This window comes from Taurulus bubalis (genome assembly GCF_910589615.1).
Source record: "Taurulus bubalis genome assembly, chromosome: 1".
NCBI classification, from domain to species: domain Eukaryota; kingdom Metazoa; phylum Chordata; class Actinopteri; order Perciformes; family Cottidae; genus Taurulus; species Taurulus bubalis.
The window spans coordinates 26643006-26662237 of NC_136589.1; the positions used below are offsets into that span (position 1 = coordinate 26643006).

Consider the following 19232-nt stretch of genomic DNA (forward strand, 5'->3'; position numbering starts at 1 on the left):
TTCAAAGGATGCCAGCTGTGTTGTCCATATAGATTATTGCTTGTTTGTCATGTCCTTTGTACAACCTGTAGAAATGAACAGCATGTTGAGGCTCCAGTCCAGTCTCCCCCCATGCACCTCCAGAATGTTAAACATGGCTGCTGTGGCTGCCTCTAAATTGCTGGACTGTGTCTCCTGGGGAATGGGGAAATTGAGCCCTGGCTCTTCCTAATAGGTGGTAAAGTGTTAAGTTCCAGAGAAATGGACTGCGAATTTAACCTGGAATGGAAATTGATCCCATTACCTTGTGCTTGGGCTGCTTTCCTCCCATAGGTAGGGGATTGAGAGAGAGAGAGAGAGAGAGAGAGAGAGAGAGAGAGAGGGAAAGCAGAGAGAAGAGATGAGAGTGCGGTGAAATAGAAATGTGGGACCCACAGAAAAAGGGAGGAAATAGTGAAGGAAATGGAGAGAAAAGAGGAGATGGAAGGACGGAAAGAGAGGGCAGAAAATGGAGAAAGTAGAGGAGAAAAGGCAGGGAGAAACAGCGTATATGTGATTAGAGGTGATGGGATGGTAGTGGGGGTTGTGTCCTGCCTGGATTGGCAGACTGGCTGACTCTGTATCAGTATGGTGCTAATAGCTGACCGCCACCGGGCGAGATGGAAAAGAGAGAGGGAAAGGCAGAGGACAAGGTAGACGGAGCAGAGCAACGGCACGCTCTGAAGGGATGATACACCGCCCGCTGAGGGTTTCCACCAACAGACCGATGGTGTCTAGGTGTGTGTGCAGCTGCAGTGAGACCGAGTTAGCAACACTCAGTATCAGGCTGTGGCTTTGAAAGTTTAGAATATTTTCTGGGAATATGAACTCCAATCAGAGGAAATTGTATTTCAATATGAAAAAAAGTATTGACCGGGTCTCAAGTGTTATGAAAAATGTACTAGTAGATTTTCTTTGACTCAAAGGAACACTGTCTTCTCTGTGCCCCGGCATAGACCTCTGTCATTTCCTTGATTTTATTGAAACTATCTTGCACTACCTGCCATTTCATATAGCTTAATTGATTATCTTGATGTATGCTCATACTCCTCTCTCTGTCCACCCTGCCAGAGCCAATGCACGGCCCACAACGGGTAGAAGTGGTGGACATCCAATCCAAACAGGTGACAGTGCGCTGGGAGCCTCTGGGCTACAATGTGACCCGCTGCTACAGCTACAACCTGACCGTCCAGTACCGGTCCAGGGTGGCCGGCAAGGATGAGACCCGCGAGGAGGTCTGTTATGACACTCAGAGCCGTGCCCCTCAGCACACCATCCACAACTTGACACCCTTCACCAACCTCAGTGTCAAGCTGGTGCTACGCAATCCAGAGGGGGTCAAGGAGAGCACGGAGCTGGAGGTTCAGACTGATGAGGATGGTAGGTGTTATTCAAGGTTACTTCCTGTCCAGGTCTGAGAAGTACGACACATGATTTGAGTAAACTGATCTTGGGTTGGATGTCTTTTAAATTCTGGAGAGCAAATAAAGAGAACTGAAACACAACATTTAAACAACTAAATTAAAACTAATTACCTTATCTTACCAGGTAGTTTGTAGAGGATGTATACGTGTGTCTGCTCTCCAACAGTAGAAAAACTGCTTTTTTGTGACATTTCAATCTTCAGAATGGGTGGATAATTCTCACCTGGTCATAAGTAGCTTGCATTAAGGAAAACTTTTGAGATTCTCCAACTATTTTTTTCAGGAGAGCTCATTCTGTGTCATATGGTTGTTTCACCTCCTTCAAAGATGAAAGGTTTTCAGTGTTGCCTCAGCAGACACAGGAAAAGAACTCTATAGAAGTCTCAAGGAACCCCGGCCGCCAGATAATAAACAGGCTCAGCTGACGAAAAGAGAGAGTCTTATCATGTCTGGCTCAGATCTCTGTGGTTGGAAACTTGAAAGTGGCAACTGTTTCTCACTCTCTGACTTCTGTGTGTCTGTGGATCTGTGTGTGTAGAGTCCCATGGGAACAAGTTTACAGACAGGGTGTAGCTGTAGTTATGTTATTGAAGATAAATCTTGGAGTAAAAAAAAAGTAATTTCCACATCATTCTGTTTCGCTTACAGAATGAAAGCTTTTCACATGAGGGGTTAAAGGACCAGATCTCTTTGGCAGTATTTAAATACAAGTAAACATTGTGGAAATATTGAGATTCCCACTGTTCACTTGGGGTTACTAGTTCATCTTTGTTTGCAGCAAATTTTTATCAAGTGAAAAGTGTTCAGGTTTGCTGTAAAACGTGTCAAGGAGTGTGTTGTGAGTGACAATGACTTCAAATATTCTCACAAATTCCTATTAAGGTGTTTGACTTTGGCTTATGGCCATTTGCGTACTGTAGGTCCTCGAAGAGCTCTTTTATTGATTGTTTTATGCACATCAGTTCAAGGTCCTCGGTAAATCATAATAGAAATGACTAAAGCTGCAATGTAGCAACTGCTTTCATCCTTATTGACAACATCTTATCTTGATAAACATGAAGATGGGGAAAATATCAATAAGAAATCCTACTGCGTATGCTTTTTATACACTTGTTTCTAGCTGGAAAACTACCACTCTGCCACTAGTTTTGCGAAATGTATCTGTGATGATTTCCCACAGTGCCAGGGGCTGTTCCTCTGGAGTCCATTCAGGGCAGCGCCTATGAAGAGAAGATCATCCTGAAGTGGAGAGAACCAGCACAGACCTACGGCATCATCACTCAGTTTGAGGTATACTTGCAACCAGGGTTAGCAAAATGTGAGCGATGTTAAACACTGTCCAATATTAAGCTGTTTTTTTCTCTTTGTGAATCATGTGCATATCTTTGTTCTCTCTATCTTTGTTTTATCACATGAATCAATTTATTTTCTTGGATTAGAGCTTGTGTGCATCTGCTAGTTTTTTTAGATCCTCTCAACAAAGAGGGTGTACTGTATTTCCTGTTGTGAGATTACCAGTTAAACCAGGCACATTCCAGTAAATCAGGCTATTTTTTTTAGGAAAGTGTGTTTCACAAAACTTGTTTAAAAAGGCTTTAACTAATTAACCGTGGAAACTTATTGTTTCAGATCATCCTGGGTCTGGTCAGAGTCATTTTCAGGCTTAAATTCAACTCACGCTTAAACAGAGTTATTATGCCATTATTGAGTTTCTGCTGAAAACACTGTCAACTTGTCTTGCAGTATACTCTTTTGTCTTGTTACTGTATAATATTAAATGCTGAATATTTGCGGCTTGGTAGCCATAGTCACAACAATTGAATCGTTCAATACCTTCTTAATGCGTTTTAAAGTCATTAAAGTGCAGTCATCATGCAGACTGCTTGGATTTGTAGAACAGCCAAATCAATTTGTTAGGTTCTCTCAAGAAGCGGTTTTCAGCCACATTTATGAAGCACCACTCACATGTTTTACTGTGACAGAATCTGGAATATGCCGTCATCTTCTGTCCTTCCACACATTAGCGACCTCTAAAGAAAATACAATCCTAAAACACGCTTCGATTCAGCACTAAAGCAAATGTTGACATACGGTTCAACACAGCCCCTGTCAGCCTTGTCCAGGAGCTGCATTGAGTCTTGAATAATATAAACTGTCTTCACACAAACACACACACACACACACACACACACACACACACACACACACACGGACGATGCATGTACACATTGATCTTAACCATCTTATGGTGGAAGTAATCCAGCCTTTCCCACAGATGTTTCGTCTGTTGATTCTCTCTGTTGAAGCCGTTTGCTCTCGCTATCTTGACTAGTTTAGAAGTCATTGACGGGGCTGTTTCACATACAAGGAGAACCAATTGAATAGTAATGGCAATGCAATCAGGGTTGCTCTGTCCACTGCCGTGCCGTGTATGAAATATGTCATACGCGCTCGTTTAGCAGCACAGAGACATTTCCATCCAAGCAGGGATGTCCTCAGGTCCCCAGAATCCTAACAAGGCCCTGTTTATTCAAACGTGTGTATCTCCATGTTGTGTCCTGTGCACAGCTGTATGGCACTAAGAGGTGCTGGCAGAGTGCAGGAAAACAATGTCTATACAAATGGTCGGTTTACTGCTTACTCAATCCCTTTGAGAGCAACATGTTTCAGTTGTTTATCTTTTTAAAATTTCATGGAACAAGAAAAAGCATTCAGAGCAAATGGCATGGTTTGCATTGCCGCTTTGTCAGGTTCACTCATATTTACGTCGAGGCAAAAGTGTATATTCATATGCTGCAGCAATTACTTATCTCTGTCTGTGTCTGGAAAGTCTTAACAGTACAGTTATTTGTTTATTTCAAGTAAACAATAAGTCACTGACAATGTTCTGGTGTTAATATATCAACAGCTTCATCATAGATTTCCCAACATAACATAGAAGCACAGAATGTATTTAAGAGTAAGAAAGAATATTCATATTCATAACATTTGTCTTAAACAGAGTGACAGATGAGGTGAACCTAGGAAGTCTGACTTTCTGCTTTTAAGAAAATAAACCACAATGTATTCTGCCGGTATTCCCCAGAAGTTGCTTCTTATAAGTCAGGACCTTGCTTTGATTTGACATTATCAAAGGACTCAAAGTGAAATGCGTCTGACAAGGCCTGATATCAAAGAGATTTCTGCTCCATTCCTTTTTGACCAAGATCTGCAGATGCAATTTTATTGGCAGCCTTTCAGACCAACATGAGCCAGCTTCTCTTTGAAGGTATACAGCAGATTTTCCAAATATCCCTTGTTCATCAGTCATATTTAGCAAATGAAATGTGAAGTAGCATTTTGTTTATCATAGTGTTACTATTGTAAAGCTGTTCATCTCATTACCTTTTGAGGCAAAAATCAACGGATATTAAAGAATAAATAGCATTTCCAGTCAACCAACAGTGCTATTAAGTAATGCTATTTCCCTTAATCAACCTTTTAAATCGGCAGCCGCTTTAATTTAGATTGTTCTAATTTACTGGAGGTCCGTTTAAGTAAAAAAATCTTAAATTCAGTTTGAGTAACAGGACACAGCAGCTTTCTTCATTATTGTACGAGTAAAGGTGCTGGAGATTATGCAGGCATTTATATTTTATGAATGCTTCATAAATTCACGATTTTCCTCCCTCCCAAGAAAAATTGAAACCAGTGCAATTTAAAAAGCATGATATATCAGATTGAGTAATAGTTCCAAGCAAGCCCAAATTAATTTGCTCAAATATTCTCCATTATTTTTCCTGTTGCTTCCATTATAATTATGAAAACCTGTCCATGTGCCCAGTGTTGACAAGTCATTTCAAATTCCTCTCCCTGTAATGTTATGATATAGGATTTGGCATCACAGACTCATTTCACAGACAAAGACTAAATGAGAAGGCCTCGAAGCATTTCAAAACTTGATGGACACAAATTATGCAGCACTCCTAACTCTCTTTGTGTTCCTTAATTGGAATTATAATGGAGGTTTTTCCTTTACGAGCAGAGGCATTTTCTTAAAGTGGGACTTTACAGTTATTCAAAATGGATATTAGCAAAAACACTCACCTTAATGCTTCCCTTCAGAGCTCCCTGTGTTTATTAATGGAAAATGATTACATTAAGTGTATTTCCTCTCTCCTTGAAACCACAGGCTTGCATCAGCTTTGGTTGAAAAATCTGTAGCTGTGCTTTTTCCGTACAATCTACCGTTCCTCTCCGTCGACCTTTTTAAAGCCTTCTTGACATAAAGTCAGAAGCTCAAGAGCGAAAGTGAAAAGCTTCTTTCCTGTACTTAAGGCGTTTTAAAGACACTTTTGTGTTGTTGTTTTGGACTGCATCATGTAACATGTCCAATATAGTGTTTCAAATATTCAAACAAAGTTTTTTTTTTTAAATATATTTTGTGGCTTTCGGTGAGTAGTGCACAGAGGAAAGAGATATTAAACAATAAGGTAATTTCACCCGGCGTGAGTGGGATAGAAACCTCAACACGGTGAGTACAGAACAATGCATTAACATGCTGAGCATCCGAGTGAAGCCTCCAACATAAAACGTTTTCATTGTATGAATTAAAATCCTCCACAGCTGAGGAGAGCTGAGCCTGGAGTACCAGAGGCCACTATCAGAAAATTATGTATTTCCTTCCTTCCTAGATCTCCTATAAGGCAGTGAGCTCCTTTGACCCGGAGCTGGACCTCTCCAACCAGAGTGGGAAGGTTGTGAAGTTGGGCAACGAGACCACCCACATGTTCACAGGCCTCTACCCAGGCTCCACGTACTCCTTCAGTCTGCGCGCTAGCACAGCCAAGGGCTACGGCCCCCCCATCATCACCCAGTTCACCACCAAGATTTCAGGTCAGCAGGGTCAAAAGCATGGCCGGTCAGTGTGTGGGTGATGTCGATTAAAGAGAGTGACACTGACTGCCTCCGGAGATTTTCATGTTCAATTGTGTGAATGGAAATTGGAACTTGATTTATTACTCGAACATATTTCGATAGCACAGGTTTTTACTTTACTGATGTCGTTCTTCAGCCTCAAAAGGTTACATCCTATCACACCATAATAACGGAACCAATACAAATTAATTTAATAATAACTTATAAAGATATAGATGTGCTAAAGCAAATACAAAACACCGAGCTGGTTTCGTGATAACGGCTTTTTGGTCTGGGAATTCTTTTAGATTTAGCAGAATTTAGCAGCAAGGACAAATTATGCTTAAAGTTCCCATAAACTATGGCTCGGATTGATTTAGATAATGACCATAAGCCTAGTTAGTGCGGAAATTGTGATCCATGTGCACTATTTAAGCAACATACTGCAATACTTTTGTGACAGCAGCAAATGTTTCACTTCACTGTTATTGCTATATTTAATGATTTAAATTGTGGCGCTATAAAGACAGGAGGCAGTGAGAACATTGGCTTTTTCTTCAATTTTTTTCTTCTACTAAGTGTCGAGCTGAATGACTCATTATACAAGATGAAAGATGATGCTGACCAAAACTGGACTGTTTTGCGCATTGCTTTGCTGTGTAGTAAAACCTCCTTCCCTTTGGTTTTCTCCTCAGCCCCTTCCATGCCGGCATACGACCAGGAGACCTCTCTGAACCAAACAGACAGCACAGTCACTGTGCTGCTTAAACCGGCCCAAAGCAGAGGTGCACCTGTGAGGTAGGCTTCCACAATAGGGACTCTCTCTCTCTCTCTCTCTCTCTCTCTCTCTCTCTGTCTCTCTCTCTCTCTCTTTCTCTCTCTCACACACACACAGCACAGTGTAAAGACAACAAAACAGCATATTAAAACACCAGGAACCACCATCAGCAACAGCAAACTATCAAAGAGCCTGTGTTTATCAATACCCCATCGTGAGGATAGTTGCCAGGAAATTCAGTACCTTGTATGCATCTCATTTTCTGAGCTTTATTTGTTTGTGGATTTTGAGCTTGTGAAAAAGAAGCACAGTCTTTGAAGATGAGAAGGAGACGGTGCGGTGCAGCCAAGGCTAACTTCGGGATCCCTTTCCGTTGCATCTCTTTCATGTACCTGGCTGCCCGCACCGAGCCACCACGGGCTTCTGCGGAACGAAGGAATTCTGTCTGCTCGATGCTGCATTTGTTAATCATTACTTAGGAAGTGGTGCAGCTGGACTGTGCACAGTAAATGCCAAGCTGTTGGACACAAGTCATTTTTGTTTACCAAAGGTCACAGGGGGCTTCTGGCAGGAATACTGCGACCATCTTTTTGTCAGTCAGTCAGTTGGTTAGTTATACCACTATTCAGTCTATGAAGCCTTTATAGTTTAAAAGTAAGCAGCCGTCACTGAAACAGTTCTTTCTCCAGGTCTCTTTTTTAATTACAGATGATAACATTGTATAATATGTGATATCAACATACATGTCATAAATGTTAAATACAATTATCATAAACCTTTCTACATTCCTCCTAGGACAAAATTGAGCGTTAGCAGTGTGAAGAGAATTGTTCATGCCAATATTAAAGAAAAGGCCCCCCAAAAAAACAGTGGTGCTTTCAGTCAGCAGGACTCTGAAAGGAAAGAGTGGTTTAATACACACTTGTGCTCAGTGTAAAACTGAATTTTACACCATCAACTCATCTGAGTCCTTTAAAGATTACAGCCTGGAGGTCTTTCGTCAGGCTTGTCAACTCATGTTTACCATATGAGCAGCTGTCCAGATTAATGCCCCAGCGCCAAGTGGAGAGGCCTGAGCGAGAAAGACAGAGCCATCGCTTTTTAATCTTCTCACAGGTACAATTCCAAAGGCCTTATTCAGACTGCCATTCTTTCAGTGGGCTCATTACAAACGCCTAATTATAATTAACAGAGCGTCGTGAATCTGGAGCTCCCATTAATTAGCATGCTGGGCTCCTCTTTTGTTTACCGTTTGAAGGCATGCTCACCTCGTCACCGGATGAAAGAGATTTTTCTTTGGAGATAAAACGTTAGGTTTGAGACCCGCTTCATTTTGTTTGACTGAGCTGAGACATAACTGTAGTGTGCACTAATGCTTTACAGCATGGTCATACATGTGAGGATTGTCATCTGATCTGTTTTGGATAGGGATAAACTCAGTGACAGTGCTTGTTTATTATTAGGAAAAAGAGCAAATAATGTGTTTACATCCAGGATCAGATATGTTTAATGAGTCTCTCTAGATAATCCATAAAGAAAATGGACCACCATTCATCAGTAGAGTTCAGTATATGGCACAACTGAAACTAAAAACTAATTGAAGCATCCTTTGATCACAGTAGAGCCTCGGCACGTCTAAACGTTGGGGGTTTTCAGGTACACATTTCTTTCCCCACCTCCTCCCTTCTCTTAAATCTTGCAGGACGCAAAGGCCAGCATACTGCATTCATGTGTGCTTCCGATGTCTGGAAAAATATGAATTGCAAACAGGAAAGATTATGATGCAGGCCTAAGACGTGATACTGGCAGGCTTTTGAAGATGTTTTCCACCTCCACCTCAGGTGGCACGAAGCCTTTGAAAATGTAAGGTGACTTTAAAGAAGCTTCCATCAGAGGCGTTAAGTTAGTCGGTCTGCTGGGATCTGCTGTCTGGCCAATAATGATAAATATAGTCATCTGAATTTACCAATCTCAAAGAATAATAACGTCTCAAATCTGTTTTTGAGTTGAAAGGGTTGAAAAAACATTACTAAGTGACATTTTGAGTTGAGACACACATATAAGAGATGTTTTCTAAGTTGTTCCATCACCTGGAGTGCTGGCAAACACTTATCCAGTCAGTGTACTGAAGAGTTAGCATTATGTCAACCAAGGACTTAAATTTCACCCCATAGTTAGATTTTAAAGCTCATGTTGCAGGAGTAGCCATCACTTTTGTAGAGTGGTGGGTAGCTCATTTTGAAATTGAACACTTAATGAAATCAGTTTTAAAGCCCATATGAAAATGGCATTTGACGAGGGAGAACGCTGATCTGCAGCACAACAGAACAGAGCAGCACGACGCCTGATTTGATAACGCAATCTTGCACGCTGATTGGGTTTGGGGGGGTAATAGAGCTCCAGACATTTCAAACAGCAGATGTTTTGCTGTAACGCAGGAAGGGGAACACATTGGGAGATGACACGATAGCGCCGGTTCATGAAATAATAAAGACATACATGTAACAGAATACAAACGTCCATTTCACTTCAGCATCCTGCAGTCATGCTGCAGTCAAATCATATTTTAGATAGATTTCGACAGACGTCACTGATGGGGGGGAGGCAGTCATTTTTTCCCCATATTTGTGTAATTGCTAATCAGTATAACATTTCCAACTTGGATTTGGTTTCTAATCTCTGGGGACGACGACGCATAGCCGGGAACAATTTTTACCAGAGGGGACACTGTTCCTTTAAGAGGATTAGTGAACTGTCGATCAGTCATGTCGTGTTAAACTAATGTTTGCAATGGCCTCTCGTCAGGGCTGGAGTACGCCTCCTCACTCCGTAGCATCAAAATACATGTTTACATGCTTCTGCAAGAATAAATGATTTGAGATGCTTTCCTTATCATTCACACCACCAAATCAGCCCTTCTCTCTTCCCTGACATAACCTTTGCCTTAAGCAAGCTCACACACATATACATAAACATAAAAAGCTATAAAATTCTGCAGTTTCTGGCGTTGTTTGTAGCATATTGAGGAAGCTGAGTTCGGGTGAAGTTTCTACCCTGTAGCATCAGATTATCTGTGCTCAACCGTGGCCTGAAATCAGTTAAGTGATTTTCTACAGTCCTAAAATAAGCACTAACTTTCTTTGATCACGGCAGAGCAAACGCTAATAGCTGTGCCTAAACGTGACACAACTCAATGCTTTTTACGATTTAATGGCAAATATAATCTATGGCACTTTCTAATTTGTTTGCTTTATAGCTTTATGGACACCAGGGAAATATCAAGAGTAAGGAGACAGACACAGGGAGGGAGGATGCTTGGTCAGGAGAAGTGTGTTACTTACAACCGCTCTTAAATCAGACATGTAGGCATCTAGAGCCAACAATTAGCATTAGAGAGAGAGAGAGAGAGAGAGAGAGAAAGAGAGAGAGAGAGAGAGAGAGAGAGAGAGAGAGAGAGAGACAGTGATTAAAATGCTCCCCATACCCCTTGCCTCATCTGCTCAAACAGCCCGGAGTTCTACCCTATCAGCCCACATGAAAAATAAATCTGAGTTTCAGGTCACAATCCAGTCGATTCCGAGTCAATCCGCCATAATTGGTTGGCGTCACATGGCGGCAGGGCTGAAATCTATCGGGCAGCGAGGCTGGAGGAGGCCTAATTGGTGTCAGCTCAGGTTGCAGCGCTTCTGCAGGAATACAGGTCTGCCCTGCCGGCCCCTCTGGCAGACCACTTTTAACAGCTTATACCATTCTGCTCATTCAGCTTCTGCCTTCATTCCTCTTTTTGTCTTTCCATCTTCTCAGGCAGAAAAGTTGAGGATTTCAGCAATTTTTGAATTAGGTACAATTCCACACCTCGCATATAGCATGTGGTGTGAGCCCTGAGTTTCCTCTCCTGAGCCTTTGTTTTAAATCTGTGATTTGTATGTTTGTGAAGGTTAAGGTTGTCTGTTACCAGGACTAGTATCTAACATTTTGGCTCAACTTGGCATCACTTGCCGAGCAACATTGTGACTAAAGAGCAGTGCAAAAAGAACAAGTTTAATGGGACATATTCATGGAAACACAGAAAATACAGTACATTTACTCAAATACTGTACTTTAGTGCAAATATTGTTCTTTTGACTTCATTACATTTATCCCAAAACAATAGTTACTAGTTGGACTACTATTGCAATAAGAAAAAGAGCTGCCCCGAGGGCTTGTCAATCACGTTCAAGGTACGGGGTATGTATGTATATATGTACCTATGTTTTGATTTACCCTGATGTGTCCATAGTTTGAATGCAAGGTGTTTTTCTTGTAATGGAGTATTTCTTTCACCGTGTTGTTAGTACTTTTACTTCAGCAAATTAACTCAATATTTCCCCCACATCTGAATCATCATCATCAATGTAAGTCATTTGCAATTCTCTTTTTGCCATCGGACCATTTGAAACATCCGCTTATAAAGGATGTTTTGTTCTTGCTATTAAACCATTGCTGTTCATCTGTTGTTTGTTGTTTTTTCTTTGCTCATTCATGTCGTACTAAATCAAGAAAGTGACGAAAGGACTCTGGTCTGTCAACATGAGTCATCATGCAAATTGTGAACTCAGCATGAGGTGACAAGGTGTCAGCTGCTCAAAGCCACATTAACATGACATCAGTAATTACAAAAAAAGGGAATCATTGCATTTTCAAATTCGCACAAATTAAAGTCATGAGTCACTTTTACATTTTAGAAGCAGTTGAGGTGAAAATAGTATATTTTTCAGACACAGGGGAAGTCTTCTTGCATACAGCATGTTACCGCTGAAAGATGCTTGAGATGAAACCAGTAAAGTGAGTATTATTGTTACAAATATGAACAAAACATTGTATTAAATTGCAATTCATTGTGAGTTAGTTTTTATTTTCCCGCTGCAGTGAATATTCTGTGGAAGTAAAGCAGTGGTTCAGATTTCCACATTACAAGAGTTATACCCTTGGAGCCTCATAGCCTATGGCACTTGGTATTTTGCCTGAGGCAGAAAAGCAGCACCATTCACACTGTGTCTATCATTAACTCATGGCACAGCCACATCATCATATCATAAGGAGCCACCCGAGGGGAGCCAGCTTTTGTTTTTATTTCACTATCTGCAGATTTATTTGGAATATAAATATCAATATGGGCAAGCTGTTAGTAAGTATGCATTTTTACAGCAAAACAGAAGCATTGTTATTAAGGCCATCATTTGTACTTGGTATTGCAAAATAATATAATGAAACGCTTTCTTTACAAATAGTTATTGTTTATCTGTTACACTTTGTTATTAATGATTGACATCTGATATAAGCTATGATGGGACAATAGATTATTTAAAATTACATCTGATCGACATTGTTTTGGCTGAGGCCTCCACGCAGCCTCATCACTCATTTCTCTGCCACTCAGCAGATACTTAAGGGGCTCCCATGTACCGTCTGCACTTGCCCTTTGACCTCTGCTCTCAATAGAGGACAGTAATTAAAGGCTGATTTCTCCTGCAGCCTCTCGGCAGGATTAAATATTTCATCACCTCCCAACCCAGCACTAAATCGAGAGCTCTAAGGAATTGGGACACACCCACCAAGAGCAAAGGGGGATTTTCTAATGACACTGCAAGCACCTTATGATAAACTATAGGGTTAAAGAGCACATGCTGTATGCACAAAGGGACACTTAATCATCCAGTACCAACCGCAGGGAACAATTGATCATTTCTTGGGCTGTTTGTACTGAGACTATACAGCTTAAGAGTACAGCTACTACAGTGCAGATTTATTTTCTATTTGTCCATTTTCTAATAATGTGGGCTAAGGGAACATGTTCAGGGTCATCGAAGCTTTACATCCTGCCAGGCGGAACCCACTGTCATTTTTATGACATGGCACAATGAAATGAATGATGAGATGAATATGAATGCTTCACAATGTTTCAGATGGTTGTTTGGGATATAGACTTGTAAATTGGCAAACTCATGAAGAGAGCATTGTACAAATGCATGATTTTGTTTTGTAATCTTTTATTTATTCATATTAATGACTAATCCATCTTATCTGTGATCGGCACAGCTAGAAGCTGTTTGTATTAATACCAAGTGTAAATGGACCATTGGGGTTTTGGTTTCCTCGGGATCTAACAAACATGCTGAATGCAATTCATTCCTCATTTGCAGACAATGGCAAAGCCTTGGCGCCTTACTGCCCCAGTTTAGTGGAATAATATTGCGATGCTTGTGTGCTCGCGCTTGCATGAGCGTCCTCATGTATGTGCTCGATACAAACAAAACCTAGACCCACTCTTGAAAAATTGCCCAATTGCGCTTCTTGAGCAGAAAACTCCAGAGGGACTTTAATTTAAAATATATATATTTCTTTTTTTAATTTATAAACATAGAAAATTAAAAATTAAAATGTGTTAAATTCAGAAATCAACTTTCCAAAACAAAAGAGCCAGAGCATGTCATAGCATTCAGTCATTCATAAATGTGTTCATGCATTCATTCAGGGAGCAGTATTGCTCCATCTTCTGTAAAAAATAACTTGTTGTTTGCATGACTCTTTTGGAAATGGAACACTAGTCCCCAATCATAGCTGGTTATTCTCTGTGGCAGCTGTAAACAGACTCTTTGTCACTCAGCAACTCAATAGATTTAACAGGTGGATGCGAGATGCATACTAACATCAACGTCTATACGACAGTCAGTCTCCCCCTCAAGCCAAGTGACCGGCTCAGAGACAATGTCATCTCTGTCAGAGGCACCGAGGGCTGCAGTTTTGATCTCAGCTAAACACAAGGCTCGGATGGAGAGGAAATGGAAAGAGCCGTTACCCTTTTCAGTTGTTGAATAATGAAAATGATAACAAAGTCAGGCCCAGTCCTGCGTCACAGCTCATTTATCTTCCACTATATTTTCTGTTCAGTTAGATACAGAACATTTTTATATTTCTACAATAATTTGTTGCTGTAAATGTAAATTAATGTCAGTACATTTCATTATTTTCTACTCCTCTACTCTTTAATGCATTTTAAACTTAACTTTGTTGTCAATAAAGTATTGTGATGTTGGTGGTAAAAAAGTGATTACTCTCCCTGTAACTGCTTGTATACAGTAGCAGTGTTCAAATTAATCTATTCCATCTTAAAGCTCACAGCTTGTTTTCTAACTTGTATACACCAAGAGAAATCACACAAAGGTAAAGTGTTTATAATGTAGCCTGTGATGAGCACACTTACATGATCAAGTACTATACTGTAGTGCTTGGTTGTAAAACCTTAGAGAACAAATCTGAAATAGATATGCAGAGGTGGCGATATGCAATCTCACGTCTAAAAAAGAATATTTTCTAAAGACTTGGTGTACTCTGCGATTTGGAGTGTTGCAACATGTATTTCTGTGCCATACATAAAGAGGCGATTTTTACACTCTGTAATGCTTACAAAAAGGCCTGCATTGCCAACAGTGTTCTGCAAGCGGCCCATTGGAGTCTGTTGATGCTGTTTGTGTCTTGTGTTTGCAGCGCGTACCAGGTGGTGGTGGAGGAGGAACGTCCACGCAGAGCACGAGGAACAGCAGAGATCCTGCGCTGCTACCCAGTTCCCATACACTTCCAGAACGCCACGCTCCTCAACTCCCAGTACTACTTCACTGCTCAGTTCCCCTCCGGCGGCATCAACTCGGCCCAGCCCTTCACCGTGGGGAACAACAAGACCTACAACGGCTACTGGAACGCCCCTCTGCTGCCTCAGAAAAGCTACAGCATCTATTTCCAGGCTGTCAGCACAGCCAACGGGGTGGGTGTCTTTCAAGTTTTTATTTTATTCACGCGATTTTATTTACACGGGACACTAAAACTAAAATATGGCCAGTCAGTGTTCGCTTCATAACGAGTGGTGGAAAGCAACTAGGTACTTAATTACTGCTTGTAAAGGAGGAATGAGTAGGATTTATTTTATATATTTTCTTATTTAGCTATGTTTGGGACGTCAACCTCTTGAAAAACTTATCAATCAGGTGCCAGATTGTAAGTACGAATCCAAGAGGAAGCTACGAAAGTAGCAGGCATAACACACAAAAAACACAAATGAGGTGAAACACCAAGAGTAAAAAGCCACTATACATTTCAGCAGTAAATATTCAAATTTGTACTCCACTGCATTTATTTGACAATTTCTATTAAGATTTTACATTAAGAAACATATGACTAGTTCAACGTACGAAGTAGTTTCTCAAACCACTAAAATATTTAAAAGCTGCATATGCGTTTTCAGTAACAATAATCCTGTCCTATTGATATACCTTTCATAATGAGTACTTTTACTTGTCATAAAGTATCTTGACATTGAGGTATTGTTAGGAACCAGACCACGGTGGCTGGACTCACAAGCAGACAAGACAGTTTGATTAAAAAAAAAGCAAGTCTTTACTTAGTATGCACACAGAACATCAAAAGACAAACTCGCACAGGACAGGGAGTTGACACAGACTAAATACACAGGGGAACGAGACACAGGTGGAACCAATGAGGGCGGGGCTTCCAATCACACAGGAGGGCGGCACACAAGGAGGGAGGAGTCTGGAACGAGAGACAAGGTGAGTGACAGACAACACAACATACACAGACAGTGAACACAGAACTACCCAGAGGGTCTGGGTGTAACAGGTATTACTATTTGAGTAAAGTATCTGAATAAGTCTTCCACTGGTTCTAATCAAAGAATAACAACAAAACAAAGACATCAAAGAGAGACAAACATGTTCTCGATAACATGTTGTGTGTTGCGTGCCAGGACAGTGTATTGTTTTACCGCATGTCTTACAGTGCGGTGCTAATAAGTATTTACAGTACCTCAGCAATGAGACAATAAGCAGAGTCAATAATAATTCTTTATGTAATCAAACTCAAACACTGACAAAATATTCATGCAACTTAAAAATGTATATGATTTGTGTTGCATCAATTTTTTTTATAGAGAACTTACTGTAACATACTGCCAAGTCAAACCACACCTCTCTTTTTAAATGATATGCATATCCACTTAAAAGTGTTGATGAAACAATGTTGAAAATTATGCTGGGTTTAATGAGAATGCAAAGCAGACTGACATATTGATTGACCGGGCCACTGAAAGGGACTGAAGTGGCTGAGTACAGAAGTCCCTGACTCTACACAGTAACTGCTCACATAGGCAGACACATGCACGCAGCAGCACAATTGCATTCGGCCTCTGATAGATGTGTCAGTCCTCTAGTGGGATGTACTAACAACACTGTCTCCATTCCTAATGGGCTACAGCAGGGTCAAGCGTGGAATGCAGAGCTCTATGCGGTGACATGCGCTCTCTTTCCATTACTGTGGCCCTGTTCTCCTGCCTTTTCCAATGGAGCATCATGTCAAAAGCCAGACAAGCCTTTGATCAACAGCATTTAAGAGAGCCAGGCGTCCCAGCGGCATTTTAGCGTGGGAGGCAGGAAACAACAACGGGGTTACCAATCGTACAGGTCGCAGCCTCTGTCGTCGAGTTGCACTCGGCGAGGCCCTCCCTCCGAGGACAGCCATGGCAGACAGCTCAATGGCGACTTCAAGAGCCCCACCGATTGTGGTCTTGAATTTGAATCGCCATAAAACAGCCTTCTTGAGAAACATTAGCACGTCTTTAAGGAGGCGATGGAAATAACATGTGCAGCAGGGCTGAATCCAATTAGCGAGTTTGCTCTTGAGAGTAAAGAATTGGCGTTCTGAAACTTTCCAGGATGAATCGGTGAGTGCTATGAATTGACTGATAGTGCTCTTCCTTGCACAAACTAAATAAAAGAGTCCCTTGTTGACGCAGCATGAAGCTCTGTCTTTGTGATTGACATGTTATTTTTATATTCAATGTTTTGATTTACAGTGGCCAAATGCACTCTTTCATTAAGCCATTACTGTCAATGGATAGTACTGCACGCTTTAATTAATGTCTAATGATGTTGGAGTGATTTGCTTGGGCCTTTAAAACTAAATAAGCACTTAGAGAAGGTGAGTGCCATACATACACCGATTCTTTTTCTTATTTTTTTCTATTAAAATAAAAAGGGTTATGTTGCCTTCAATGAGAGGACCATATGACAGTTTAAAAGCTGCAGTAATGTGAAAACACATGCACCCAGGATCACATAAACATTGATGTTTTCTTTCTTCTGTTCATTCTATCTCTCGTGGCCTCTAAATGTTGTCGCTCCCACGTGTGCTCATTGCTCATCGGACAGCTTGGCTGGGTCAAACACAGGGACACAGCTTGCATGTCTTCTGTGTTGTATTACTCATTGCCTCCCCGTTCCTGTCTGTGTCCTTTTTTTCCTGTTCACCAGACCATTGTTGACAACAAACTTCTCTGCCAGCAGCAAGAGCAGTGTTTTTTTGTTGAATTGTAGGCTGTTGTCAGAGCTCAAACTCCATTACATATTCAGGAATATTCCCTGACGTGTCATTTTGGAGCCCTGCATGCTGGGTTGGTGTCGCTTGTCACAGGGCTATGGTTTCTCCACAGTGGCTGACCACCTTGTGCTGCAGGCTGCCGACAGATCGCTGTTGGCTGACAAATCAGCAGCTCAGCACCACTAATCTGTGCTGTAGGCCCTCTCGCCTAACTGCGTTTTGTGTCACAGTCATTGAGCTCAACAGATGATAGGGGACAGCGTGGAACTGGCCGAGCTGTTTTGTTGTAACTACGGGTTCTTAGATAGGTGTTGTTGCCGCTGCAAGTGTGTGTCTCCTGTCTCTGTATGTGTGTCATATAAAACTCTGATTCTCTTCTTTTCTTTGTGTTCTCTTCTCCCATTTGATTTCTCTGTTTGTACAGGAGACCAAAATTGACTGTGTTCGAGTAGCCACCAAAGGTAGGAATAGATGGTGTGAATGACGATGTTTGCTATATGTAGCTCTTAACATCACTACGGCCATTGTAGGTATAAAACTAAAATAATTAGGGAGCCGGGGAGGTGGGTAATATTCCAAGAAAAAAACTCTGTATTCTCTGAGATTATTATGAACTAATCATTTTTTGACATTTTCAAGGAAGAAAATCTGAAATTCACATATTTGCAAAAAAACAAACACAACAACTCAGAATTCTGGATGTTATCCATGTAAATTGACCACTTTAATACCAAAGAGAAATTCAAGAAAAATCCCAGAAATGTAGGACTTCTAAATTCTCTGGATGTTTGTATTTAAATGGTCTTTGTATCTGTAATGGCTCTAATTACCCTTTGTAGATGTGAGGTTTGGTCTTCACATCAATACATTTAACAAGAAAAAGTGTTTTCCCACGATTGGGAGGTAGCCTGTGTGCCCAGTGAGGTCTGTGGGTACTTAGCTATGCTGCCTGTACGTCCTGCTTCACACATTAAAGCTGATGAAGTCTCGGCACCATTGATCCTGGAGCAGAATTGATAAGGCCAGAGGGAGTGCTGGTCACACTCCGTTCTGGGCCGTGGGAGGGCCTGTCACATGCTCCAACAATCTTATATTTTGCAGCTCCACTATGGATTTTGTGTGGATTTCCAGATATCTCCATCTACATGGCTCAATAGGCTGAGGTAAAATAGCACGCATTAGAAGTAGAAGGATCATATAAGCAATTTCTTACCTGAACGGATTCATTTTAATGCACTGCATTTGGCTCACAAAGATATGGACTTGCGTGAAATGATTGCTGTTGCTAACTTGACTAAACAAATTGGGAAATTATTTCTAATACTGTAATGAGTATCTTTCTCTTCCTCAATGTTGCTTGATGATGGTAACTGATCGTGCCTGTTTTTAGCTTCAATTTGGCCTGTCTCTCCATCTCTCTCTCTTTATCTGTCTATCTCTCTGTCTCTCTCTCGGTCTCTCTCTACTGCATGCAATCCTGGATCCACTGACTCTACTCAGCCGCCATACTCGTGACTCAGCTCACAACGCCCTACATCCGCATCGCCCCAGCGGCCGGTGACAAGCAACTAACAGGTCAGACCTGCAGCTTTCTGCACATTGTCTGACCATCTCAGTTATTCTGGGTTTTAACCAGTATGACTTTAACGTGGCGGCCATAATGACGAATCCCTCCACAGCAACACAAACAA

The 19232-nt window shown here is 41.2% G+C and overlaps 1 protein-coding gene across 1 annotated transcript in view; it reads left to right on the top strand.

Annotated features, from left to right (window-relative positions):
• Positions 1-19232, top strand: part of LOC306741892 (receptor-type tyrosine-protein phosphatase mu) — a gene marked incomplete at its 5' end in the record, with an annotated part of 140768 nt that overhangs the window by 75198 nt on the left and 46338 nt on the right. Inside the window, 7 exons of the mRNA XM_079224225.1 lie at positions 1090-1398; positions 2623-2732; positions 6116-6317; positions 7034-7136; positions 14644-14917; positions 17966-18002; positions 19042-19116. Of these exons, the coding sequence (XP_079080351.1) occupies positions 1090-1398; positions 2623-2732; positions 6116-6317; positions 7034-7136; positions 14644-14917; positions 17966-18002; positions 19042-19116 (1110 nt within the window). The remainder of the gene's footprint in view (positions 1-1089; positions 1399-2622; positions 2733-6115; positions 6318-7033; positions 7137-14643; positions 14918-17965; positions 18003-19041; positions 19117-19232) is intronic.